Below are 18,711 nucleotides of genomic sequence, written 5' to 3'. Positions count from 1 at the left end.
AGCAAAACGATGTGTTTTGCTCGTCGAGTTTCTCGGACGTGTGTACGGCGCCACACAGTTTACCTTTAGCACTCCCCATGCACATTTAGGTCTTTCATAAATGTCATACATTGATGGCAAGAATGGATAGAGACATGCAGCTCCACACAGACATACTGTACGTGTGCACCTTAATCATATGAATGTGCCTTTATGCATGCTTTAGAAAAACACGGTCTTGTTTATTAGTGATGGGGTAGCCAGGCTATATAGTTACACATCACTTCCATTGTGTGTATGTATGTTAAGAAGTCAGTAATCTGATAAATCTGTCATTCAGAGCTATAATTATAAGAGTTTCCAACATACCACACCCCTTAATAACAATGTACAAGATTGTTCCAGTAACATTGCCTAACACAGACCGATATTACATAACCAGAACAGGTAGTCTGGTTTTATTTCATTTATTAATAGATACTGGGTAAGCCTACCTTTTATTGGCTTTTCTTTTACCAGAATTCAAAGGCTCTCCAGGCAAAAGGAAAGCCATTTATTGGAAAGTAGTTGAACATGATACATACAGTATATTATTGCTGCACAGGCTATTTTCATTTAAAGGGGTTGTAAAGGTTTGTTATTTATTTTGTAAATAGGTTGCTTTAAGCTAGTGCATTGTTGGTTCACTTACCTTTTCTTTCGATTTCTCCTCAGTAAGCTTGCCCCCATCATCCGAGCCGTTCTGGCTGGGGGTTAGTAAGCGTGCTCGCCCCCTCCCATAAGCACACTGATTAACCCCCAGCCAGAACAATGATGGGGGATGATGGGGGCAAGCTTACTGAGGAGGAACAGGAAGTGATAAATTCAGACAAAGAAAAAAGACAATTAGAAGGGAAATCGAAGAAAAAGGTAAGTAAACCAACAATGCACTACCTTAACCAATTAACCCCCGGACCATATTGCTGGTCGAAGACCAGAGCACTTTTTGCGATTCGGCACTGCGTCGCTTTAACTGACAATTGCGACGTGGCTCCCAGACAAAATTGGCGTCCTTTTTTTCCCACAAATAGAGCTTTCTTTTGATGGTATTTGATCACCTCTGCGGTTTTTAGTTTTTGCGCTATAAACAAAAATAGAGCGACAATTTTGAAAAAAAATAATATTTTTTACTTTTTACCATAATAAACATCCCCCAAAAATATCTAAAAAAAAAAAATTTCCTCAGTTTAGGCCAATACGTATTCTTCTACATATTTTTCGTAAAAAAAAATCGCAATAAACGCTTATTGATTGGTTTGCGCAAAAGTTAGAGCGTTTACAAAATAGGGGGTAGTTTTATCGCATTTTTATTAATATTTTTTTTTAACTAGTAATGGCGGCGATCAGCGATTTTTTTTCGGTACTGCGACATTATGGCGGACACTTCGGACACTTTTGACACATTTTTGGGACCATTGGCATTTTTATAGCGATTAGTGCTATAACAATGCATTGGATTACTATAAAAATGCCACTGGCAGGGAAGGGGTTAACACTAGGGGGCGGGGAAGGGGTTAAGTATGTTCCCTGGGTGTGTTCTAACTGTAGGGGGGTGGCCTCACTAGGGGAAATGACTGATCGCTGTTGATACATTGTATGAACAGACGGTCAGGCATTTCTCCCCCTGACAGGACTGGGAGCTGTGTGTTTACACACACAGCTCCCGGTCCTCGCTCTGTAACGAGCAATCGCGGGTGACCGACGGTGATCGCTCCTGCTGGGCACCCACACGGGAGTCTCTTAGCGGCCCCTAGTGGCCACTAAGAGAGCCAACGTTATTGTACGGGCTCTTGTGCAGGGGAGCCAACCTGCCGCCGTAGAACTGCGGCGGCAGGTCGGGAAGTAGTTAAAGGAACCTATTTAGAAAATAAAAAAACAAACCTTACCAACCCCTTTAATATTATTAAAAGGTAACACTTTTGTTAGGGTCCATTCAAACACCAGAATGCAGTGCAGGAAACCCACATTCCGGTTAGATCCCTGGTGTAAAAATCAGCTAATGCGCATAAAAAAAAAATGATTTACTTCCCTTTCTTTGCATCCACTTTCTGGTTCCCCTGAACTAGACGTAGCCCTGGCCGCACAGAGATCCCCTGGGAAGGCAACCATTCTAGTGTCTTCAGGGAGATTCAATACCAAGAGCCAAGATTCTGAAGCCTCGTACACACGACCGAGGAACTCGACGGGCGAAACACATCGTTTTCCTCGTCAAGTTCCTTGTTAGGCTGTCGAGGAACTCGACAAGGCAAGTGTCTCGATTCCCGTCGAGGAAAAATAAGACATGCTCTCTTTTTGGCTCGACGGGATCCTCGACAGTTTCCTCGTCGAAAAATGTACACACGACCGGTTTCCTCGGCAAAAAAAAAAATCCCAGCAAGTTTCTTGCTGGTTTTTGCCGAGAAACTTGGTCGTGTGTACGAGGCCTGATACTGTGCATGTGCTGAATGGCATTACCTCTTCAAAACTAAACTTTACAATTAAGGCAAATTTCTCTATGCATTATGGCTGTTTAAGGGTCCATTCACACCAGGTGCATTGAGATTGTGTTGGGTGGCTATCCCAGAAAAATGCCTGGTATCTCACTGAAAATAATTAAGGCAAGCAATATTTTACCCTAGTGCAGCACAGTACAAGGCAATCCACCGCCTGTTGTGGTGGCCAATAAAACTTTATGAAATGTTTCTCTGTGACATTTCAATAAAAAAAAAATATATATTTTTTTATTAAACAAACAAGGAACAGTGCGATGCATCTTGGTTGGTGCATCAGTGCTGCAGTTGTCCAGCCACATCTCGTTGCTCACCAGTTGCTGCTATGTAACGCAGCAGCTGGTATGTACAAGACCCCAACTTTGATGAAATCTTTGTTTTTTACTAGGCATCTCAATTATGCCTCCTCATATGTCGGAATTCGCCCTGACCTCTTAGGCCATGGGTGGTCAACCTGTTGCCCTCTAGTTGTTGCAGAGCTACAAGTCCCATGAAGCATTGCAAGCCACTGGCAGTTACAAGAATGACCCCCAAAGGAACAGGCAGAATGGGACTTCCACAACAGCTGGAGGGCCATAGGTTGAGCACCCATGTCTTAGGCTTTGTGGTTTTACTGTATTGTTGTCTACTTATGGATTATCCTAAGAATGTCCTAAAAGACTTGTCTAATAATTATGGGATCTGGGAACATTTAGTAATAACAGCACAACACAGAGAGATACTGAAAGAAGCACCAGATGGCCAAAGATTGAGACAGAAAGTAATGGGATTTACATCGTTTTAGATTTGTTCACCAGAATGAGGCATTTTTTCAAATTGATTTGTATAAGTTGTTTTTGGACTTGACCGCCATCAGAATTTTTTCAAGCTTCTATGGGCTTTTTATTTTTAATACTTTTAGCTGTCTTATGTTTTCTTGTACGGTTATCCCATTTTTCCTAGTGACAGGATGACTGTGTGTGATGAGCGCACTTTAATGGTCTCGTAAATGGCACAAAGATGTAGAGTACTGTAAAGGAGTCAGAAAGGTTTTCATTAGACCTTTGTACTGCTTATGCTGCATTTTAATACTACAGAAAAAAAAAAAAAAGAGCTTGTTGCTGTTTAATTATTTCTCCATGTATGGACTCACTTTCACAATTATCACATTATTTTCATTGTGTCAAGTACAAGTGTTTATAAAAAGTTTTTAGTGCAACGGTTTGGACTGGGTTAAAGAAAGATTTAAGAATAATTGTTTTACCTTGGCGACTGTCTGCTCAGCAACTGTGCTTGGTCGTCGCTGGCGAGCATCAATCCTAGCCTCTACTGGAAAGCTGCTTCGGTGAGATTTTAGCCTCTCCACTAGTAGGTAATAGATAGCAGCAAAGTGATTGTAACTGCGGTTCTGTAAGGACTGTGGATGAACACAAAAAAATCATGTTAAGAGAGCTGTACTTGCAAGAGAAATATCTCATGCACTTTCTCATAATAAAGGGGCTCGAAAAAAATTCACTGTCTGCCTTGAACCACTCTTGTATATTAATACTGTAATTGAGCTGAGCTGCCCATTCCTCAAAAGACCAAACGCACTCAGCAAAGAGATGTGTGTGATCCACATATACATTATATATATATATATATATATATATATATATATATATATATATATATATATATATATATATATATATATATATATATATATATATATATATATATATATATATTAGTGCTGTCAAGCGATTAAAATTTCTAATCGTGATTAATCGCATTAATGTCATAGTTAACTCACGATTAATCGCGCGATTAAGGAGGTTCACCCTTTAAAACATTTTTTTTTTGTTTTCTTATTTATTTTATTTATTTTTATAATATTAAATTGTGTTTTTTTATTTTTTAAAATTTTGATCACTTTTATTGCTGTCACAAGGAATGTAAACATCCCTTGTGACAGCAATAGGTGGTGACAGGTACTCTTTATGGAGGGATCGGGGTCTAAAAGACCTCCGAGCCATCCTTTGCACTTCAAAGTATTCAGATCGCTGAAAACGGCGATTCTGAATACTGTGTACTTTTTTAAATCCGGCGCCATTGGCAGCCGAGAAACCCGGAAGTGACGTCATGACGCCGCTTCCGTGGTTTCAATGCGGAGACTGAATCAAAGCCGTTTACGGCTTAGTGTCAGGCCTCGTACACACGGCCGAGGAACTCGATGTGCCAAACACATCGAGTTCCTCGGCCAGTTCAGCCCTGAAGCCGCCGAGGAGCTCGGCGGGACGAGAGCTCCCATAGAACAACGAGGAAATAGAGAACATGTTCTCTATTTCCTCGCCGAGCTCCTCGTCGGCTTCCTCGGCCGAAAGTGTACACACGACCAGTTTCCTCGGCAGAATTCAGCCAGAAACTCGGTCGGAAGCTGAATTCTGCCGAGGAAACTGGTCGTGTGTACGGGGCCTCAGTCTCCGCCTGAATACAGAACGTGGCGGATGGAGGATCGGGTCTCCCGGTGGGACGGGAGGCCCGGTCAGAGCGGCGAAAGGCGGCAGGAGGGGGGGGGGTGTCCCCTCCCGCTCCTCCGGCATAACAACCGAGCGGCTTTTAGCCGCATCGGTTGTTATGTTTGGATAGCTGATCGCCCGCTCTAAACAACGGTACCGGGATGATGCCTGCGGCTGCAGGCATCATCCAGGTATAACCCCCGAACGCCGAGGACGCATATATGCGTCCCGTCGGCGTGAAAGGGTTAAGAGGTACGTGCTGACAAAAAAAAAATGTTTTAAAGGGTGAACCTCCTTAATCGCGCGATAAAAAAATTGACGGCGTTAAAATGGGTTTGTGTTAACGCCGTTAATAACACGTTTAACTGACAGCACTAATATATATATACACACATACATACATACATACACACACACACACTGGTGGCTAGGGAAAAATCAAACACATATCACCGGAAAGAATCTATGAAATCAGTAGCAATAGAGCAATTTCATATCATTCATCAAAGATTCAAAACAAAGTTTTGTGCATTGTTATCAATTATATTTACGGTAACATTTTTAGTGAAAGTATAACCCGGAAGACTGCAGTGAGAAATACCCCCATCCAGACCATGCTGATCCTCCGGATGTTCCCCTGTTGTGGCTTTTGTTTGCTCCGTCTCCTTCAGCTCCCGAGCTGGATGCACGGCCGACATCCTGATATCCAGCGTTTGCCAATTCATTTCAGCCCATTGGTAAGTATGAGGTCCCTCTTCAGACCTCTCTTGCCAATCATTCCGCCTGCCCCCATTTATTAACATACATCTATTGATTCTATCACTTACATTGCAGTTACAACATTCATGCATCTGCCCCTGAAGAAGCGAGCAGGGTCTCGCGAAACTAGTAGGGCTTTATTGATGCTTGTTTTATGCCTGTACATGCTGGATATTATTCATGTCTGCATTATGTCTACATATTTCTCTGTTTATATGTATGTACAATGTTTTTGTTTATTATATATGTATATCCACTGGCCCTGCAACTTTCAAGTTTTATTGTTGCTCATTGATGTATAACAATTGTAATAAATCTTTACATATCTACTTTCATCTGTGCTGTGTAACTTACAATCATTGTTTTTGCCGCTCTGTTACATAACACTTTGAAAATAATAAATAGATTTTGGCTCATTGTTCGCTGTGAACATTGGCTAAACCTCTCTCACCTCATTCAAAGTCCCAGGGCTGCCCCCTTTTGTCTTTTTGAATATTGTAAGAAGGGACCAAAGACGGCCATAGATGGCGCGATTTTCTTTCCTGTAACCAGGGAATCCCTCTCGCTGAGCTATTGTGTTCTCTCAGCTGGGGGACACGGGGAGCTGTCCCTGCCAGGAGAACGCAATGATATTTGCTAGCGGCTACAGCCATTGGCAATAATTGCATGAAAAAATCTGACATTCTGGTTGTACCCACGTTGATTGATGGATCAACTTGGGTACAACCACCCTGCCCATAGACGGTTCAAATCTTGGCTGTTCCCTGCTGAGCCGGCTGAGATTTGAACTGTCTATTGCCAGGTTTAAGGAGCCAAAATGCCCTCTACTGAACCAGTGCATAGCACAGTGAAGCACTCTGAAGGCCCGTACACACACTACAGTACAGAGCTTTTCGACAGCCGATTTCACCTTTTCATCAGACAAAAACTGGATGTGCAGACTATAAAATGTGTCCGATGTCAACTCTGCATCCGATTTACGTTTCAATAGTACGGTTTTCTATTTCCTCGCCGAGGTCCTCGTCGGCTTCCTCGGCCGAAAGTGTACACACGGCCGGGTTTCTCGGCAGAATTCAGCTCTGAACCGAGTTTCTGGCTGAATTCTGCCGAGAAACTCGGTCGTGTGTACGGGGCCTAAGACTACTCTTGCTCAGAAATGAAAAAATACATACAAAACTGTTCAACACATTACGTCACTTCTGCCATTGTATTCTGTCTCACGAAAATGTTCGTATTGTGAGTACCCCCTTCACTTTCGAGTGAATGAGACTAGCATGCCACAAAGAACAGATGTTCAGGCGCTCGAAAATCTAAGCATGTGTAGGAGCCTTTAGAAAAGCTATTCATGTGTCTCATTTCACTATATATCTAAAAAATAATGGGATTATTCCTTATTCAGGATAGTGGGTAGAGCTGTACACACCATTCCTCTACATCCCTATGGCTAACCGAATATGCAGAAATGCTGGTATGTCGCAAAGATACAGCGTACTGGAATGGGACATGTGATATCCTTCTGTTTTAGGAGGACTTTGCTGTGCTATTTATTGTGAAAATAAGCGTTGAAAGGAATGCATTGAAAGTTCATCAGGCATTCAGCCAGTGGACTAATGAGTGAACACATGTAATAATGCTAGGTATGAAGCAGAAAAATTTGAAGATCAGGCGATTGTTAGACAAGGATTAATAATGCGAATGTTGAACTCTACCCAGATGATAAGTTTCTTAACCACACGAGTCACTTAGAACAATTTACAATAATTTGCTTGAGGGTTCGTCCATACAAGGTGCATTGTCATGCATTTTTTAAATAAGATGCATAGATATGAAATAATTGTCATCAATAGAATTTGTTCACACCAACCTGTCCCAATGAACTTTAGTAGAAAACGTGATCTGATATCTGCCTTGTGTACAAAGACCATCAATTTTCTATTTAAGTTAGTTGAAATTGAGACTTTAAAAAATGCAACATGCCTAAAACTCATGTCAGTGCACATCAAGGGCATGCATTCATGCAAGTTTCCTGGAGCTGGTCTTAGATCTCAGACCCCAGTGCAGTATTTGCCTCTGAAAGCACCCTGGAGTAAAGTTGACAGGGTGTAAAGCATGAATTGGGTTCACTGGAAGCTCAGGCTGAGTATGAATTAGCCTGGCCAAAGACATTTTGTTCAGAGAAGATCAGGAGGAAGAGTTTACCATAAAAGTACTGATTCTGAAGTGGAAGTTTGGCTTGATAGTTTGGTTTGGTTTGGTTTGGTTTGGATGTGATAGTTAAAATGGTTGTAAACCTCAGACATGAAATATGAACAAAGCATTTCCTTCTGTAGTGTGCATACTTGTCTCAATTAAAACAAAGACCTCCAGCAAATTGATAGTTTCAGCTCTGTTCCTGTGTGCTGTGTGCTGTGTGGAGGGGGGGGGGTGTCTTCTGTCCAATAAGCTCTTAGAGCTCTCCTCACTGAGCTCTGTAGAGTGTAACTGCAGCTCTCCACCCCCCCCCCCTGTTTTTTAATTCGCAGACAAGCATATCAATTCAACACTTTGAACATATGTAGCGAATAAAATGCTGAAGATAGACAAATACAACTTATGTAGGAGGATTGAGTATAGTCCCTTCACTGGGTATATGAAAGGGTTTTCAACCACTTTAAGGGTACTAAGACCACCAGACATGTTGTCAATAAATTGGAAGAACTAACTCATACCACTTATGAGCTTAGTTGAGGGCAGCTCTTTCTTTAAATAGTGTTAATGGCTGATTTCATACTGCAGCCTTCACTAGACAGGCATTAAAAAAAAAAAAAACAATCTTCAGGTCATCTGATCTATCTCAAGTCGAATACTATTGGGATTTATCATAAACAGATCATTTCTAAAACTTAATGTACACATTCTACCTGAATCTCCTGAGCACATTTCTTACTGAATGACTAGCAGAACTGAACAAAGTATAAATGAAGAACAGATAAAAGGTTTGATGAAGTCAAATAAAGATCATAGCTTGTATTGATTGTCAATGAATAAACTCAATATTGTTGTATCAAATAATTTACTAGTGCAACAAATTTACTATTTTACTATTATACAATTTTAAAAAATATGACCCAGATGTAAAACCCTCTTTACTGCCATTCCAGTTCCACCACTCTATAACAATGGTTATAGAGTCACATTTTAATGGAAAAAACACGCATTGTAACTAAATTTAAATGAGGCCGTTACTCTAGAATATCCCGTTAGAAGATGTTTCTCCATGATTATTTTCTTTGCACTACAAACATACCTTAAAAGCCCTTTGTGGACATTTGCATTTGAATACGGATTTATTTGAGCATTTGTTTTTGCCAATGAACCAATCTTCAGGTACTTTATCTTAAGCATCAAAACATCAATCACCAAAAACCAATACTATACTATTTGCTAGATGCAAGTAGGTTGATCCAACCCCTAGTTCACAGACATCCAGCAGCCTTTTTCAAGGTCTGGAATTTCAGTTACTATGTTGCATGGTTTAGAATTTGAAAAAAATTTAACAATACAAGTACAGTAAAACCTTGAATTGCGAGCATAGTTCATTCCAGAAACATGCTTGTAATCCAAAGCACTTGTATATCAAAGCAAATTTCCCCATAAGAAATAATGGAAACTCAAATGATTCGTTCCACAACCATTTATTCATAAGTCCTTCAGTTTATAGTTCATATAAAAAGAATATAGCAAAGCAATGTGATAAGTTGTGTACCAATAAAATGTCCATCCACAAATGGAAGCCTCCAGAAGGGGATTAGAAGCCAAATCCAGCAGGAGCTACAGAGTATAAAAGAAAAGAGAGGCGCCTCTAAGTGCCAGTTTACACCACAGCGACTTGGGATCCGACTTGTGTTGCCCCCAAGTCGCGCAACATGAGAAATTCCATTGAAGTGAATGGCATGACGATACTTGGCTTGTATGTCAAGTCAAACGTAATGAAAAAATGTTGCTTGTCTTACAAAACCAACACTCTCAAACCAAGGTTTTACTGTAATATAATTATAATAAATAATAATACATTTAACAAGCTTGTACGATCACCATCAGGTGGATAGACCAAGTCATTTACATTTACATGCAGAGATGTTTCTGGAATGCTTGAGAAGAATAAACTAGTGGGTTATTCAACTTATCAGTCTCAACCTAAATGTTTTATTATTATTAGTATACAATGTTAGTTATGGTATTCAATACCACCTCCTCCCATCCGTTTCTGCTTTCTCTTACCTCTATTGTCTTTTGTTGGTCAATCCCCAAGCTATGCATGAGTCTCAGGACCTGTTCATTGTGTTCTCCAATGGAAGCCGCTTTTTCATGACTCTGTGCATAGAGGACAGGCCGGTGCACTGGGACTTCAGTCATCATCCACTTGTGCTCTTTGATCTGAGCAATGGTCAGACGTTTTGAAGGCTCTAGTACCAGCATCCTCCTAATTAAGTGCTCACATTCTAGATAAAATAGGAAAAAATAACATATATTGTAAGTGTTCTTGTTTTGTTTGATTTAGTAATATACATTGCAAAGTATCAACCACAAGGAATGGAATAGCACCAAATACTTTCATCCCGTTATCATATCAATTTATACATTTTTTGTTTGGAAGAATATGGGGAAGTAAAGTTACTCGTACTGTTCATTAGCAGACCACGTGACATAGTGGTTGATTTATAAAAAGTGTAGGGGGGCAAAATCTGGTGCAGCTGTGCATGGTAGCCAATAAGCTTCTAACATCAGCTTGTTCAATCAAGCTTTGACAATAAAACTGTGAAGCCTCGTACACACGACCGAGGAACTCGACGGGCGAAACACATCGTTTTCCTCGTCGAGTTCCTTGTTAGGCTGTCGAGGAACTCGACAAGGCAAGTTTCTCCATTCCCGTTGAGGAAATAGAGAACTTGCTCTCTTTTTGGCTCGTCGAGTTTCTCAACAGTTTCCTCGAGGAAAATGTACACACGACAAATATATTTTTGCTGAGAAACTCGGTCGTGTGTACGAGGCCTGAATCTGATTGGTTTCTATGCAGAGCTTCACCAGATTTTGCACTCTCCAGTTTTAGTAAATCAACCCCGCCGTGACAATGCAGGAATGCAATTGGCATTCATTGTTGTCACCCTCTAAAAGGAAGTGCCTGAACAAGGACCTACATGGCAGGATCAAGCATTATTTTAATGAGACCTGCAGATTTAAACATTTGTAATATTACTTTTGAAATTACATTACCATAATTGCCATTATATGAGCTTGCAACATAATTGCTATTTGTATGAGCTTATATGAGATTTAATGATTGGGTTTACACATACTTTAAGGCTGCAGTATTTTAGTGTAGGAGTTTCCACAAATCATAAAAAGCGAAATAATTAAACTGGCTTATAAGAATGGTCCCAAGCAGTGCTAAAGGGAAAAGTATGTGGAAGAAAGCACGTAGATCAGAGGTTTGCTTGATTTAAACTGGAAACAATTTACATTTCGCAAAGTCCAGATTCCTTGTGCACATAAATTAGCTTAACCACTTGCCAACCAGGCCAATTCTGACATTTCTCTCCTACATGTAAAAATCATATTTTTTTTGCTAGAAACTTACATAGAACCCCCAAACATTATATAAATGGCAGTCATTGCAACTTTTTATCTTGCACGGTATTTGCGCAGCAATTTTTCAATAAAAAAAAAAAAAGGAATGTTAGCCCAATTTTTTTGCATAATGTGAAAGATGAAGTTACTTTGAGTAAATAGATACCTAACATGTCACGTTTGTGGAATGGCGCCAAACTTCGGTACTTAAAAATCCCTATACGCAACGCTTTATTTTTTTTTTTACTGGTTACATGTTTTGAGTTACAGAGGAGGGCCAGGGCTAGAATTATTGCTCTCGCTTTAACGTTCGCGGCAACACCTCACATTTGTGGTTTGAACACCATTTTCATATGCGGGACTTGCGTATGCGTTCTCTTCAGCATGCAGGCTACCGGGGACTTGGCATTTTTTTAGTTTGACACTTAAAAAAAATAAAAACTTTTGATCACTTTTATTCCTATTACAAGGAATGTAAACATCCCTTGTAATAGGAATAAGACATGACCTCTTTACAGTGAGATATGTGGGGACAATAAGACCCCACATCTCACCTCTAGGCTGGGAGGCCTAAACTCAAAAACATTTTTAAATAAAAGATCACGGCTTACCAGCTGAGGCGGCGCCGTTTTTTTTTAAATGCAGAGGCCGGGCGTTACGTCATAACATCGTGCCAGGCCTCAGATGATCATACAGACTGCGGCGACCATCTGGTCCACCGGAAATCTCAATGGTCAACATCCGGGGGCTGGCGGATCCGTTCTCCGACTCATGGAGCGCAGAGGTGCGTTGGTAGAAGCACCGGTGGTAGGCGGGAGTGTCCCCTCTCGCCGCCCCTAAGAACGACTAAGCGGATGGCCAGCCACTATGGTCATTCTTATGGTGTAGGAAAGCGCAGATATCTGAATGATACCTGTAGCTGCCGGCATCATTCAGATAAGCCACCATAAAGCTGAGGACGTCATATGACGGCCAGCCATTGGTAAGTGGCTAAAAAAGAAAAAAAATCTGAATATATTACTTTTCCATTTAATGTTATGAAAAGTAATTTTTACTGCTAATGGCAGTTGCTTCCTTATTCATACTTTTATTTTATTAAGAAGCTAGTTTCGATAAAAAAGAGAAAAAAAGGAAACTGAAGGGAGAATCACAGCTTAGCATAATTTTTAAGACAACTTTATAAAATTGGCTGTTACATCCACATCCCCATTACATAGACAGGGCTGAGCCCAGTGAGATTATTTGTGCAACACAAAAATAAACGTTCAGCTGTCAATGACTTATCGTGTCGTAACATGTAGAAAAGGGTTAAATATATCAGAGGAGCCTCGGGGGATCATGCTTTAATGAATCTTTATACGTCACCCACGTAGCCTGGGGTCTGTGTTTCCACCACAAAGAATCTGGAGAAAGATTATGGCTTTGTTTCCGTTATTAATCCCGTCTCTCTTTGCTTGTAAACATCAGCAAAGACAGGAGGGTGGATGGATAAGGACGATGATGACCCAGAAGCATTTCTGTCATGATGCTATAAGCTGGAAATCTCAGGGGTAATTCTACAGCAAGGTTAAAAACACAGCTTATTCTACTGACCACTACGGCAATTCACAGGCGTGAAGCTCGATCAGAATTTCAAACATGGATCTGGAAACTGCATGAGACGATAATTATATATGCGGCTGAAATAAACTGTAGATTAGGTTGTTCGTCAACAAAATTTAAAATTAAGATGGATTTTTAGGTGCTTTTGTTGCCGTTTGGAAACACCTCCTGAGGACTTTAATTTGAGCACTTCAGTTCAGATTTGGGCTCCAGTTCTCAAAAAAGGATATCGGGGAACTGGAGAAAGTGCAGAGAAGGGCAACCCAACTGAAAAGGGGCATGGAGGAGCTCAGCTATGAGGAAAGATTAGAGGAACTGAATGTTTTCTCTATTGAGAAGAGGAGATTAAGGGGGATATGATCAATATGTACAAATATATAAGGGGTCCACATAGTGAACTTGGTGTTGAGATATTCACTTTATGGTTATCACAGAGGACAAGGGGACACTCTTTACATCTAGAGGAAAAGAGATTTCATCTCCAAATACGGAAAGGCTTCTTCACAGTAAGAGCTGAGAAAAAGTGTAATAGACTCCCCCCAGAGGTGGCTCTGGCTAGCTCAGTTTCTTTTTTTCGCCTTCCTCTGGATCAACTGTGGGTAAAGGACTGTGTATGTGGGATTGCATATTTTTTTTTTCCTGTTTTATTGGTTGAACTAGATGGACTTGTGTCTCTTTCATCCTATGTCAGGCCTCGTACACACGACCGAGTTTCTCGGCAAAAGCCAGCAAGAAACCTGCTGGGATTTTTTTTTGCCGAGGAAACCGGTCGTGTGTACATTTTTCGACGAGGAAACTGTCGAGGATCCCGTCGAGCCAAAAATAGAGCATGTCTTCTTTTTCCTCGACGGGAATGGAGAAACTTGCCTTGTCGAGTTCCTCAACAGCCTAACAAGGAACTCGACGAGGAAAAGGATGTGTTTCGCCCGTCGAGTTCCTCGGTCGTGTGTACGAGGCTTAACACTTGGAGCAGGGATTGCTTTTGACAAATACTTTTTTTTTCACATATACATTGCATGAATTACTTCCTCACATTTTTATATTAGCGCTGCACATTGTGTGTTGAGGTTCTCAGAGTTTGACAGGCTGCTGGCAGCTGGGCTGTAAGGTGTACCTATGTCTTCCACCCACACCTAAACGCTTGAGCTTCACGTGCAGGGACTAAATGCCCAGAGTGCATGAGGCCTAATTCTTTTTAAAGGGGTTGTAAAGGTCATTTTTTCCCCCTAAATAGCTTCCTTTACCTTAGTGCGGTCCTCCTTCACTTACTTCATCCTTCGATTTTGCTTTTAAATGTCTTTATTTCTTCTGAGAAATCCTCACTTCCTGTTCTTCTGTCTGTAACTACACACAGTAATGGGAGGCTTTCTCCCTGGTGTGGAGAAAGCCTCTTGAAGGGGGAGGGGGCGAGCAGGAGTGTCAGGACACCCACTAACACACAGCTCCTTTCTCTATCTGCAAAGTAGATAGCGTCCTGGCTCTCCTGCTCGCCCCCTCCCCCCCTCAAGAGGCTTTCTCCACACCAGGGAGAAAGCCTTGCATTACGGTGGTGAGTTACAGACAGAAGAACAGGAAGTGAGGATTTCTCAGAAGAAATAAGGACATTTAAAAGCAAAATGGAAGGATGGGGTGAGTGAAGGAGGACTGCACTGAGGTAAAGGAAGCTATTTAGGGAAGAAATGTTTTACCTTTACAACCCCTTTAAAGCAGACCTTCAATGCCACACAGACGCCCCCTGCTACCCAATATAAATGGCTTTAAAAATATATTATTAAACAGATTTTCAGAAAAAAAGGCTAATCTTGGCACTGGCCTCTGACACTTTTGGTAAGCACTGGTGAAGTCACTATGCCTTCCTGCAGAGCTGGGAGCTTAAAATCCCCAAATAATGTGCCCCATGAGCACCTATCTATCCATATGAGGCTTTAAAGTATACCCAAATGTTTTCTTTTTTTACATTTTGATAGAGTTGGGAAGGGTTAAAAAAGAAAAGACATGCGACATGCTCTCTTTAAATTATGGTGTACTCTTTGCTGCGTTAAGCAGTGGGAACGCCACAGAACACCACAGTCTCCACACCGTGGCCTGCATTTTGTTGTATGTAGGTTTGGATTTTATGGAGTAACTTTTTGGAGAATGATAATCACTTTCAGTTCAAATTTAGCAAATTTTCCACCATGAGCTTTTAGAACTTTTTTTTTTTAAAGGGCTACAACTGAGGGGCAGTTGTAGCCCTTTAAAAAAAAAAAAAGCCCTTAAAAGCACATGGTGGAAAATTTGCAAATCGCTGTAATTTTTTTTTTTTTTTCATTGCAAAACAGAATGCAGGACAGAGCTGGCAAATCCACAGGGGAGCTCATCTCTAGCAAATGTCAATGTCATTGTTTTTCTTTCTCTTTGTCATGAGCAAAAACAACTGGGGGCAATCTGGCTGGTTTGTGTAGAAAGACTGCACAAGCCCTGACCTACAGCAGCAAACAGTCAGGCAATGGCAGATTATTCCATTATCCAAGCACATTTCATTCATACGCTATGGAAGTAAGCAGTCATAACACAAAAACACATTATCTTTTCATTTTTATTCCATGCTATGCCAAAAAAAAGCCTCCAAAAAAAATGACACTGGACTAATACAATGGAAGCATTATCCAAAGGACTATATCACATATTGAATATAGTGAGGAGAGTTAGAACTTCTGTCATGTTATTATTGCCCCCTGTGATTTTATTACAGTGGTCCAAGATCATAAATATTACAAAAATATAGAAAACACTACATTAACCACTTGAAGACTAAAGCCTCGTACACACGATCAGTCTATCCGATGAGAACGGTCTGATGGACCGTTGTCATCGGTTAACCGATGAAGCTGACTGATGGTCCGTTGTGCCTACACACCATCGGCAGGGCAGGACTTAGGGTGGTGGGGGCCCCTGGGCTTGAGTGTTGAAGGGGCCCCCTGGATCCGAGAATTGGGGGGGGGTCGAAGTTGTTGAGCGGGGGGCAAATTTAAGTTATTGAGCGGGGGGGGGGGGGCGCATTAAAGTTTTAAAGTTGTTGAGCGGGGGGGGGGATCACTCTCATCTGTGCCAACAGCCGGGGCCACAGACTGTCATTAGCCCGGCTCTCGGCTTTCTTCCCTTCAGCAGCCACAGTCCTCCACACACCACTCCGGTTCCTCCTGCTTCCGTGCTGCCTCCTCTTGAAATGCAGGAAAATTAACCCTTTTGCGGGACTGCGGGAAGAAGCTGTCTGTGTGGGAAAGTCCTGCAGAATCCGTGCGTGTTGGGAGGTATGCGCAGGGCCGCCATCAGGAATTTTGGGGCCCCTTACACAGCTTAAGGCATGGGCCCCCTGGAGCAGAGAACCGCCTGAAATTGAGAACCGGGGGGGGGGGGGGGGGGGGCCTTTACAAAACAAAGAAGAAATAAAGAAAAAAATATATAGATATATATATAAAAAGGGGGGTAGCCATCTGGGGCCCTGGGGACCTCTGGGCCCTTCCTTTAATAAAAATAAAAAATAAACCTCTGGGCCCTTTAATAAAAAAATTAAAAAAATAAACATTTATAAAAAAATACATAAAAAAAAGGAGGTTGCCTCTGGGCCCCTGGGGACCTCTGGGCCTTTTAATAAAAAATAAAAAATATAAACAAAAATAAAAAAATAAACATTTAAAAAAAAAAAAAAAAAAAGGGGGGGTTGTCACATGGGGCCCTGGGGACCTCTGAGCCCTTTAATAAAAAAATATATATATATATAAAAAAAAAAAATCCAGCTCTGAGCAATCCTCTTTTATTGTTCAGTGAAATAAAACTGACTTACAGAGAAAAACCTTAGTCCGTTCCGCCCCCTTGCTGTGAATGGCAGGTTATTTACATATCTCATGCACTAGTCTGGAGACAGGCATTATTTTTTAATTCCCACCCTGCTCCTTTTCTGAAGTCATGTTGTTACTTTTCTGGATTTTGACTGGATGTTAGTGATCATAGCAGAATCCAGTGTAAGAAATACATAGGAAAAATGCATGTTGACAAGGGGAGTGCAGAGGTGGGCGGGGAGTCTACTGACATCACAACTCCACCCACCGAGCTCCAGACAACAGATCCACCCACAGAATCTGCAGTTTTTCAGGTCTCATAACAGACAGAGGGGAAACATTTGACAGGTAAGGATACATGCAGGAGGCATCTTTATCCTTATAGATCAGCACTATGGCAGTAGTTTAGAAAGGATGAGAGTGGGTTTACATCCCCTTTAAGTCCACAGAATAAAGAGCAGGGTTGCTATGCACAATGCCATCCTTTTTCCATCAGCATTACCAAACAAGATCCCAGGAGAGGCATTTTAATTGCAAACACAAAAATAATTAAATGACGCTCAGTAATATGCAGTCAGTTAAGGTGCTTTGTATATTGCTAGAAAAATAAACAGATATGTAAACCAAACCAATGCTGCAATCTTTTAATTATCAAGAGTCAATTAATTTACAGAAACATCAAGCAGATGTGCGTCAACAATGGTAGAAAGGTCTGTCCACTCAGGAACAAGTTGCGTAAGAAATGATGGATGATGTGGAAGGTAATCCCTGGCGCTCATCTAGTTATGAAGACCACACATGCAAGAACAGCAAGTTACATCCCTGGAAGGTCAGATGTACAGAAATCATTTGGGTAGGAGTGGACTACTACTAGTTTAATGTGCAGAAAATACAACAGACATGTTTTTGTATTTGTCATGTCAAAAGCCAATATTTTCAGCTTCTAGGATAATCGGTCATGACTGAGCTTATGCAAGATTTTAATTATCTGCTCTCATGAACTGCGCAATTTTATGGATGTCTGACAGTTAGTGCCTTTTAAGCTGTGTGACCTCATACACCCCTTAAAGCACTTTTACAACGAGCTGCCCCAAACATCGGCGGTAAAACGCCGCTATTTTTTGCGGCGCCTTACCGCCTGATTTGCTGTGCTTTTTGGCCGCTAGCGGGGTGCTTTTAACCCCCACAAGAGCCTGAAAAAAGGATAAAACCGCCCGTAAAGGGCCCGTAAAGCACTGCTACAGCGGCATTTTGCTGGCGCTGCCCATTGATTTCAATGGGCAGGAGCACATTAGGAGCTCCACGGGCTTTCACGCTGGAGTGAATGGAGCAGCTGTTTTAGGGTGCTTTTTTTAACGCTATAGCGCCTGTAAAACACCCCAATGTGAAAGGGGTCTTAGTGAATAAGATATTGGGGGTTGATTTACTAAAATTCGGAAGTGTCCACCAAGCAAAATTAATCTTTACTTAATAAAGTCAATGGGCCAGATTCACATACCCCCGGCGCAGCGTAACGTAACCCGTTTACGTTACACCGCCGCAAGTTTTCCGTTTTAGTGCCCGATCCACAAAGCACTTACCTGGAAATTTGCGGCGGTGTATCGTAAACAGGTCCGGCGCAAGGCGGCCCAATTCAAATGGGGCGGGTACCATTTAAATTAGGCACACTCACGCGCCGGACGTACTGCGCATGCTCTCGTCGCAAATTTCCCGACGTGCTTTGTGCGAAATTACGACGCGCCAACGTTTTGTGAATCGCGACGTGAAAAAAAGACTTACGCCGGGAAAAAGAAAAAAAAAAAATTCAAAAGTGACGTGGGAAAGACGGGCATACTTTAACATGGTGGAGTACTTTTACACCATGTTAAAGGTGCCCTATCTTTGCGACGGAAATCTAACACTTGCGACGACGTAATGACGGAAAAAATCTTCGTG

The 18,711-nt window shown here is 41.5% G+C and overlaps 1 protein-coding gene across 2 annotated transcripts in view; it reads right to left on the bottom strand.

Annotated features, from left to right (window-relative positions):
- Positions 1–18,711, bottom strand: part of SIK2 (salt inducible kinase 2) — a 265,141-nt gene that overhangs the window by 38,673 nt on the left and 207,757 nt on the right. For both annotated transcript variants that reach the window (XM_040325400.1, XM_040325401.1), the window contains exons 7-8: positions 10,007–10,227; positions 3,751–3,903 (exon numbers count right to left, since the gene is read on the bottom strand). In XM_040325400.1, coding sequence (XP_040181334.1) covers positions 3,751–3,903; positions 10,007–10,227 — 374 coding nt within the window. The remainder of the gene's footprint in view (positions 1–3,750; positions 3,904–10,006; positions 10,228–18,711) is intronic.

Source organism: Rana temporaria, chromosome 10 (genome assembly GCF_905171775.1).
Source record: "Rana temporaria chromosome 10, aRanTem1.1, whole genome shotgun sequence".
NCBI lineage: Eukaryota > Metazoa > Chordata > Amphibia > Anura > Ranidae > Rana > Rana temporaria.
The sequence above is the reverse complement of the archived record's forward strand: the minus strand, read 5'-3'. Positions and strand labels throughout refer to the sequence as shown.